The 10,715-nt window shown below is 41.3% G+C and overlaps 1 protein-coding gene across 1 annotated transcript in view; it reads right to left on the reverse strand.

The window, feature by feature from the left end:
- LOC111973123 (visual system homeobox 2-like) overlaps nt 1-8,828 on the reverse strand; it is a 16,189-nt gene extending 7,361 nt beyond the window's left edge. Inside the window, exons 1-3 of the mRNA XM_024000365.3 lie at nt 8,374-8,828; nt 7,995-8,079; nt 6,812-6,935 (exon numbers count right to left, since the gene is read on the reverse strand). Of these exons, the coding sequence (XP_023856133.1) occupies nt 6,812-6,935; nt 7,995-8,079; nt 8,374-8,698 (534 nt within the window). The 5' untranslated portion in view covers nt 8,699-8,828. The remainder of the gene's footprint in view (nt 1-6,811; nt 6,936-7,994; nt 8,080-8,373) is intronic.
- Between the last annotated feature and the right edge of the window lie 1,887 nt (nt 8,829-10,715).

Below are 10,715 nucleotides of genomic sequence, written 5' to 3' on the forward strand. Positions count from 1 at the left end.
CATTCGAGCACCGATAAGTACCCTCAAAGCTCATCACTAAGCTAATGATCCTGGACTAAATACCTCCCTCTGCAACTGGATCCTGGACTTCCTGACAGGTCACCCCAGGTGTTAGGGTAGGTGCGAACACATCTGCCCACTGATCCTCCACTGGAGCCCTCAGGGGTGCGTGCTCAGTCCCCCTGTACTCCTGTTCACCCACAAGTGCGTGGCGCACGCACTCCAACACCATCATTAAGTTTGCAGACGACACAAAGTGGTTGGTCTGATCACCGACATGACGGACGCCTATAGGGAAGGTCAGAGACCTGGCGGGTGGTGCCAGAATAACAACTATCCCTCAAGTACCAAGACTAAGCAGAGATGATTGTGGACTACAGGAAAAAGAGGACAGCAGGACAGATAGCCCTATCTTTGGAGATAGGTCGGTGATGATAATTACTTCAGGGCTTAGGCAGAGAGCAGAGAGCAGAGTGTGTGTGTGGTGGTGTGTGTGTGTGTGGTGTGTGTGTGTGTGTGTGTGTGGTGTGTGTGTGTGTGTGTGTGTGTGTGTGTGGTGCGTGCGTGCGTGCGTCGCTGCGTGCGTGCGCGTGCGTGCGGTGTGTGTGCGTGCGTGTGTGCGTGCGTGTGTGTGAAGCAGCTGAGCTGAGAAAGTAAAGGACAGGAGGGTGACCCTAGGGGCGCCTGGAGGCTGATTGAAAAATACGTTCATTTTCAGAGCCATCAATCGATGGACGACAGCCGCTCAAATATCCCAGGGAAATTAGAGAGCTAGAGCCCTGCCATTGACCCAAGCTAATTATTCTCCTGTAGTTATCATTTCATTTCTGGCTCACACCACGCCTTGTGCCTAACCGTGCATGTGATACTAGGAAGCGGCACAGCGCGGTGAAACTCGGAAGCTTTCAATGAAAGGAAAGAGAAGAGAAGAGGAGTGGACGGGGGGACCGTTGAGGGATGCAGCATGGCCGTGGGAGCTGAACAAGGCAGACTAAAGTTAAATTTTTTAAATATATAATAATTCAAAACAACACAAAAAAATAAATAAGGGTAGCAGGTAGCCTCGAGGGTGGAGCGTTGGGCCAGTCACTGAAAGGTTACTGGTTCAAATACCGGAGACGACAAGGTGAAAATCTGTCGCTGTGCCCCTTGAGTAAGGCACTTAAAGCTTTGCTCCAGGGGGGCTGTACCATGGTGACCCTGGCCGTGTCCCCACTCTCTGCCGGTGTCTCAGGGGGAGTTGTGATGTGCAAGAAACACGTGTGTAACAGAACAAATATACCCCCCAATTTTTTTTTTTATTATTAAAATCCTCCACAATATCTCGACGCAAGTGACTTTCGAAGCTCACCCCTTTACTGGATTGGCTGACAATGTTGATACGTAGCACTATCTAGCTTTCTTGCTAGTGTTAGCACCCACATGAGGGCGAGGCTAGCGTGGCGAGGAGAGGGCTGCTTGTATAGTGTAAAGGTAAGCATCTCCTGCCTTGCCTGGATGGTGATGGACGCGACGAGTCCCAGGGGGAATGTGCCAAGCTAGAGGAGGAAATGGGTTTACACTGAGCCAGAGAGGGTATGGTGATGATGATGATGTGTGTGTGTGTGTGTGTGTGTGTGTGTCGTGTGTGTGTGTGTGTGTGTGTGTGTGTGTTGTCTGTGTGGTGTGGGTTTGTTGTGTTGTCGTGCTGTGGCAGGTATAGGGGGACATCTCATAGCTCGAGCATCAGACGCAACCGACACACACCACTACACTAACACAGCACACAGCCACTCACATCATGAACACACACCACCACACACACACCATCACCACACACACACACACACCACACCACACACACAACAACCACACACACACACACACACACACACCACAACCACACACACACACAACAAACACACACAAACACCAACACATACCGCATGACCCACACACACCCCCCCACACCACCACACTCGCCAAGTTAGCAGTATGTTCATGTACCTGTATCCTGTCCTCTGGGAGTTCAGTCTTTATGGAGAGCATCTCTCTGGCGTCAGACATCAGGTAGTGGCCTCGTTGAAAGCCTTCTCCAACTCATCCAGCTGATCTGACGTGAATATAGTCCTGAAAGAAACATTAGAAAGGGAAACACATACACAAACAAGAGTTATTTTTGGTGACAAAAATTCATAGAAAATTATTGAGTTGAATTGTGCCTTCAAGTGTCAAGTCGATAAAAACTGGTCTCCCTTGTAAAAGAGTAGATTCTGATCTCAATGGGACATTCCTGGATAAATAAAGGTTCAAATAAAAATAATATATACACAGTCACGATTTTTTTGTTTTACACATTTGTCCTTAAATATATCTATTTCAGTGAAGTGCGTGTACATCAAGCACCACACGCTTTCTACTGTTGAATCAAACTCTAGCTAATAACAGTTATATTATATATATATATTATATATTATAAATGTAAATGCATCTGACAGTTCGCTTGTTTTTGGTTATGCAGTGGGCACAAACAAAATTATTTAATCATTCCAAAATTAAAATATTTGATTTAGAAGAAATAAATTAAGATTTGAATCAGTTCCATAAATAAATACATTTATCAGGACATAATTACACATCATATTTTAAAGCATGATTTATTGCTTGACGTAGGCTACTGTGTAGAATATACAGCATCAGAAATATGACACCTTGTAGGCATGTCTATAGTTGATACTGTTCGACCGAAGATGCTATGGTGTAACTGTATAATTCAGTATAGTGTATATAAAATAAAGCCGTCTCTTATTGCAAAATATGTACTGAAATATGTAGAAGCTATTAAACCATTCCGGTCTTTTTTTCGAGGCATTCAAATAATTTAAGAAATCTATTTCAATTCATACTGATAATTATTGCTTATTGTAGACGTTTTCGTTCAAATACATGTTCTTATAAATTGAGTGAATATTGTAGGCTAAATTAAGTAGAAAATGTCGCTTTCCAAATGCTTCACAAACACGTTCACGGCATTTGTTACTTATGTATGCCAGATATCTCCAATTCAATGCAGATCTGCGATACTAATATTAGGTTATAGCCGTTAGAGTTTTCCTGTGTCGTCTCTTCTTCTCTTTCTTGTTTTGGTCATCGATGATTTGAAAATTCTTTTCACTGGAGATGTCATCTGATCTGTAAGTAAATAGCCATAGTTTATCATTAATTAATAGCCACAGGTCTATTGCCAAAACCATTACAATGTAATACTTTAACTGGTTATCGTACAGTGTAGAAATATATTCAAAAACAGGATTTGCAATCGTTAAGACCAAAATGACATTTTCAATGATATTGAAGATAAAAAATAAACATTAAAATTAAAATAAAGAAATATATGTCAAATTAATTGCTTATTGTCTACTTAAAATATATATCTTTGAATGTATAGGCCTTACGCTAGCCTATAGTTTACAACATTTACCAGAGCAGCTTGCCGAGTGTGCGCATTCAAGCGTTGCCCTTTGCCTCGCCACTGTGTAGTGGCTGAAGGTGAACACTCTGCGCCTCTGTAACACCTCAGAAAGGCAGGCTGGTGTAAACGATGAATCTCCTCCTGGACCAAAATTCCCATCCCAACCGACTCCCGCCGAGTCCAAACCCGATCTAGCCCGCCAGAAGGTGCGCCCTGTGCGGCAGAGATTCATTGGACGCCGCGTAACCGCGGAGCGTCTCCCTCTACTCCAATGCAAACTTCGAATTCCCGAATCCTGTGCACTTGTTGCGTTCTGTCAAACGCATTTTTATGACGGTTGTGCTGGGTCCGGAGTCCTAGTTTAGAGGCGAATACTTTTTTTTCCCTTTCGGTCTATTCAAAAAAGTCTGAAAAGAAACGTCACCGTTTTTTCCCTCCTTTATGATCAGACTGTTCTCTCTGATGGTATTCCCTGATTGGTGTTCCCGCCCTGCACGAGCCAGTCGCTCGGGTAATCACCAGTTTTTGTTTTGCGCGCTCTGATTAATTATTTAAAAAATTATCCAACAGTTCCTCGTTTCTCTCAGCAATCACCACATAGAGAACTTAACGCCGACAGAACACGAGGGGTCGACGACGATTCGTTCGTGATGGCAGATCGATTAAAATTAAAATACATTTGAAGACTTGGTCCTGTTTAGACAAGGTATTTCAGACACAGGGTTTATTAGCCCCCATAAAACTATGTTACTGCAAACGGTCAGAATTGTGTGACATTAATCAGAATGCAGGATTATTATTTTTTTGTCGCCTTCACTGTGGTCACAAAATAATGTACTTTTCTCTTGACACATAGGCTTCTTCTATATGAGTTACCTATACAATATTGAATATAGGCTTTTCTATATTAAGTTATTAAGTGTTTCTCTGTTCAATCGATACATCTTCAAACCATTGTTATGTTTTATGTCTGAGTCGAACGAAATGATGGATTATATGCATGTATGCATTTGATAAAGTGGCTAACAATCGAATCATGCTTTACATGAGATGACGCTTGAGGGGATGAGTTCAGTCTAAACTATATCAAGTCCAATTATGAACCACATCAATTAATAAGAAGATAAACCATAACTTTTTTTAATGCTGCGATATAGTTGCCTGTCTACCCAAACCTTGCTCTGCCAAACGCTATGCCACGCCCACGGATGTTAGTTACTTCACCACATGAGTCTGGATCTGAGTATCCTACCTCCCTGACGACTTCTAGAATGGAAATTCATTTAGATGGTCTGATTGGTTGCAGTAACCGATGGCTGGGCCAGAGCCAGAACACATGCGTTTGAAACTTAGCTTGTCGTGATACTCTAATTGATTAGAGATTGATCCAACCTGATTACTTTGTTTGTACAATACCCACCCTATTTGACATACCACAAAGCGACTTCATTGATGGCGATCTCAGACTGAATTATGCACTCGAGCACGGACGATTCCCGTTTGAGTGTCAGGCAGCGCTATAGGCGTTCCAACCACTATTTGAATCTGAGCTTACTTCAGTTTCATCTAATTGTTTCAGGTTTTCTCAGGGATGAATTGATATTCAAATATAATTTAATCTCAAAGAGCTCATGAAAGACAATTCCTACAAATGACCTCTCGCTGTCCACATGACGTTATCTGAACCTGAATCGCACACAATAAATGGCAGCGCAACAGAGATATTGTTAACGGATTGAGTAAAACATTAATAAGAAAATCAATCAAGACAACATGGTCGGGTATTACTTTCACATAGCCGGTGTTCCATCTGTCTTCCCTGTCGATCATTTCAGGGCCTTAATCCGCAGCATCGGAGTCGTTAAAGTATCCAATCAGCGGGAAAACCCTGCGACTCGAGGCAAAACTGTGTTATTGGACATGCGTTGTCTCTGCCTGACTGGCTCTGAAATTCACGATCGTCCCGTTCCCAGTAATATTAGACCAAATATGACTGACACAATATTGGACAGGAGGGTGACCCTAGGGGCGCATGGAGGCTGATTGAAAAATACGTTCATTTTCAGAGCCAATCAATCGATGGACGACAGCCGCTCAAATATCCCCAGGGAAATTAGAGAGCTAGAGCCCTGCCATTGACCCAAGCTAATTAATTTCACTGTAGTTATCATTTCATTTCTGGCTCACACCACGCCTTGTGCCTAACCGTGCATTGATACTAGGAAGCGGCACAGCGCGGTGAAACATCGGAAGCTTTCAATGAAAGGAAAGAGAGAGAAGAGGAGTGGACGGGGGGACCGTTGAGGGATGTCAGCATGGCCGTGGGAGCTGAACAAGGCAGGACTAAAGTTAAATTTTTTAAATAATAATAATTCAAAACAAATAAAACTAAAAAATAAGGGTAGCAGGTAGCCTCGAGGGTGGAGCGTTGGGCCAGTCACTGAAAGGTTACTGGTTCAAATACCGGAGACGACAAGGTGAAAAATCTGTCGCTGTGCCCCTTGAGTAAGGCACTTAAAGCTAATTGCTCCAGGGGGCGCTGTACCATGGTGACCCTGGCCGTGTCCCCACTCTCTGCCGGTGTCTCAGGGGGAGTTGTGATGTGCAAGAAACACGTGTGTAACAGAACAAATATACCCCCCCAATTTTTTTATTTTTTATTATTAAAATCCTCCACAATATCTCGACGCAAGTGACTTATCGAAGCTCACCCCTTTACTGGATTGGCTGACAATGTTGATACGTAGCACTATCTAGCTTTCTTGCTAGCTTGTTAGCACCCACATGAGGGCGAGGCTAGCGTGGCGAGGAGAGTGCTGCTTGTATAGTGTAAATGGTAAGCATCTCTCTGCCTTGCCTGGATGGATGGATGGACGACTGAGTCCCAGGGGGAATGGTGCCAAGCTAGAGGAGGAAATTGGGTGTTAACTGAGCAGAGAGGGTATGGTGATGATGGATGATGTGTGTGTGTGTGTGTGTGTGGTGTGTGTGTGTGTGTGTGTGTGTGTGTGTGTGTGGTGTGTGTGTGTGTTGTGTGTGTGTGTGTTGGCAGGTATATGGGGGATACATACTCATGCGCGAGCATGCAGGCACGCACACGAACACACACACCACACACTAACACACACACAAGCCACATACATGCATGAACACACACACACACACGACACACACACACACACCACACACACCACACACACACCACACACACACACACACACCACACACACACACACACACACACACACACACACACACACACACACACACACACAACACACACAAACACAACCACATACATGCATGAACACACACACGCCACACACACCACACATCGCCAAGTTACAGTATGTTATGTACCTGTATCCTGTCCTCTGGGAGTTCAGTCTTCATGGAGAGCATCTCTCTGGCGTAGACATCAGGGTAGTGGGCCTCGTTGAAAGCCTTCTCCAACTCATCCAGCTGATCTGACGTGAATATAGTCCTGACAGAAACATTAGAAAGGGAAACACATACACAAACAAAGTTATTTTTGGTGACAAAAATTTGCATAGAAAATTATTGAGTTGAATTGTGCCTTCAAGTGTCAAGTCCATAAAAACTGGTCTCCCTTGTAAAAGAGGTAGTATTCTGATCTCAATGGGACTTCCTGGATAAATAAAGGTTCAAATAAAAATAATATATACAATACCGATTTTTTTTGTTTTTACACATTTGTCCTTAAATATATCTATTTCATGAAGTGCTGTGTACATCAAGCACCACACACTTTCTACTTTGAATCAAATCTAGGCTAATAACAGTTATATTATATATATATATATTATATATATAAATGGATAAGCATGACAGTTCGCTTGTTTGGTTCATATGGCAGTGGGCACAAAACAAAATTATTTAATCATTCCAAAATTAAAATGTTGATTTAAAAGAAATAAATTAAATTTGAATAAGTTCCATAAATAAATGACATTATCAGGACATAATTTACACATCATTATTTTAAAGCATGATTTATTTGCTTTACGTAGGCTACTTGTAGAATATACAGCATCAGAAATATTGACACCTTGTAGGCTATCCTATGTTGAATACTGTTATCCGAAGAAGAAAGGGATACTCTACTTTTGTTTGTTTGTTGCAATAGACAACTGTATCGAAAATGTCCACCTCTTGACTAATTAGTCTAATATATATATATGTGTATATAAAATAAAGCCGTCTCTTATTGCAAAATATGTACTGAAATATAAGATAGGCTATAAACCATCCGGTCTTTATTTTCGAGGCATTCAAATAATTTAAGAAATCTATTTCAATTCATACTTGATAATTATTTGCTTATTGTAGACGTTTTCGTTCAAATACATGTTCTTATAAAATTGAGGAATATTGTAGGCTAAATTAAGTAGAAAATGTCGCTTTCCAAATGCTTCACAAACAAGTTCTCACGGCATTTTGTTTACTTATGTATGCCTCAATGGCATATACTCCAATTCAAAGACAGTGCGATAAATATTAGTTATAGCCGTTAGAGTTTTACCTGTGTCGTCTCTTCTTTCTTTTCTTGTTTTGGTTCATCGATGATTTGGAAAATGTCTTTTCACTGGAGGATATGTCATCTGAATCTGTAAATAAATAGCCATAGTTTATCATTAAATTAATAGCCACAGGTCTATTGCCAAAACCATTACAATGTAATACTTATTAACTGGTATCGTACAGTGTAGAAATATATTCAAAAACAGGATTTGCAATCGTTAAGACCAAAATGACATTTTCAATGATTTGAAGATAAAAACATAAACATTAAAATTAAAATAAAGAAATATATGTCAAATTAATTGCTTATTGTCTACTTAAAATATATATACTTTTAGAATGTATAGGCCTTTACGCTAGCCTATAGTTTACACATTTACCAGAGCAGCTTGCCGAGTGGTGCGCATCAAGCTGTCCCATTGCCCTGGCCCTGTTGAGTGGCTGAAGGTGAACACTCTGCGCCTCCTGTAACACCTCCAGAAAGGCAGGCTGGCTGTAAAACGAATGAATTCCTCCTCCTGGACCAATAATTCCCATCCCAATCCCGACTCCCGCCGAGTCCAAAACCGATCTAGCCGCCAGAAGGTGCGCCCTGTGCGGCAGAGATTCCAATGGACGCCGCGTAACCGCGGGCGTCTCCTTATTCAAGCCCAGAATCTCCTGGATTCCGAATCCTGTGCACTTGTGCGTCGTTGTCAAACGCATTTTTATTGACGGTTGGTGCTGGAGTCCGGATCCCACTAGGTTTAGAGGCGAATACTTTTTTTCCCTTTCGGTCTATTCAAAAAAGTCTGAAAAGAACCGTCACCTTATTTTTCCCCGTTATGACGTCAGACTGTTCTCTCTGATGGTATTCCCTGATTGGTGTTCCCGCCCTGCACGAGCCAGTCGCTCGTGTAATCACCAGTTGTGTTTTCGCGCTCTGATTATTATTTAAAAAAATTATCCAACAGGTTCCTCGTTTCTCTCAGCCAATCACCACAGAGAGAACTTAACGCCGACAGAACACAGGGGTCGAAMGATTCGTTCGTGATGGCAGATCGATTAAAATTAAAATACATTTGAAGACTTGGGTCCTGTTTAGACAAGGTATTTCCAGACAACAGGGTTTATTAGCCCACCATAAAACTATGTTACTGCAAACGGTCCAGAATTGGTGACATTAATCAGAATGCAGGATTATTATTTTTTTTGTCGCCTTCACTGTGGTTCACAAAATAATGTACTTTTCTCGTTGACATATAGGCTTCTTCTATATTGGAAGTTACATATAGACATATTGACATATAGGCTCTTCTATATTGAAGTTATTAAGTGGTTTCTTCTGTTCATCGATACATCCTTCAACATTGTTTATGTTTTCTGTCTGAGTCGAATGAAATGATGGATTATATGCATGTATGCATTTGATAAAGTAGGCTAACAATGAATCATGCTTTTACATGAGATGACGCTTGAGGGGATGAGTTCAGTCTAAACTATATCAAGTATCCAATTATGAACCACATCAATTAATAAGAAGATAAACCATAACTTTTTTTTAATGCTGCGATATAGTTGCCTGTCTACCCAAACTCCTTGCYCTGGCCAAACGCTATGCCACGCCCACGGATGTTAGTTACTTCACCACAATGAGTCTGGATCTGAGTATCCTACCTCCCTGACGACTTCTAGAATGGAAATACATTCTAGATGGTCTGATTGGTGCCAGTTAACCGATGGGCTTGGGCCAGAGCCAGAACACATGCGGTTTGAAACTTAGTCTTTGTCTTTGATACTCTAATTGGTTAGAGATGATCCAATCACTGATTACTTTGTTTTGTACAATACCCCCTAATTTTGACATCACCACAAAGGACTTCATTGATGGCAGTCTCAGACTGAATTATGCATCGAGCAGCGGACGAATTCCGTTTGAGTTGTCAGGCAAGCGATATAGGCTATCCAAACATCTATTTGAATTGTAGTCTACTTCATTTTCATCTAATTGTTTCAGGTTTCTCTCAGGGATGAATTGATATTCAATATAATTTAATCTCAAAGATACATGACAAACAATTCCCTACAAATGACTCTCGCTGTCCAATCATGACCGTTCATCTGAACCCTGAACGCACACAATAAATGGCCGCAACAAGGGAGAGTATTTTTAACGGATTGAGTAAAACMTTTAATCAAGAAATCAATCAATACAAACATGGTCGGGGTATTACTTTCACTGTAGCCCGGGTTCTCCATCTGTCTATCCCTGTCTCGATGATTTCAGGGCCTTAATCCCGCAGCCATCGAGTCGTAAAGTATCCAATCAGCCGGATAAAACCCTCGACTCGAGGCAAAACTGTTTAATTTGGACATGGTTTGGTCTCTGCCTGACTGGCTCTGAAAATCACATCGTCCCCGTGTCAGTAATATAGAACAAAATATGACACAATGTTACACAATATTGAAACTGGATAATGACCAATACACTAATCTATGGTTGTATTGTATATTTGGTATTTTCTCTAGTAAGCAAGAAAAAAAACAATTAAGGAAAAAAACATGTTATTATTGTTATTATTATTATTATTATTCAGCAATACAACATTTCATAATTGTAAGGCTACATTTCGTTATGTCTGTCATAATTGCAGTGTTTTTTGTGTCTTGTTGTGTTTCGATTTGTAGGTATACTGGATCTTATATAGGCTATTTGACCTTAATCCGACTAAGAAGATGATGA

Source organism: Salvelinus sp. IW2-2015, linkage group LG14 (genome assembly GCF_002910315.2).
Source record: "Salvelinus sp. IW2-2015 linkage group LG14, ASM291031v2, whole genome shotgun sequence".
Taxonomy (NCBI): domain Eukaryota; kingdom Metazoa; phylum Chordata; class Actinopteri; order Salmoniformes; family Salmonidae; genus Salvelinus; species Salvelinus sp. IW2-2015.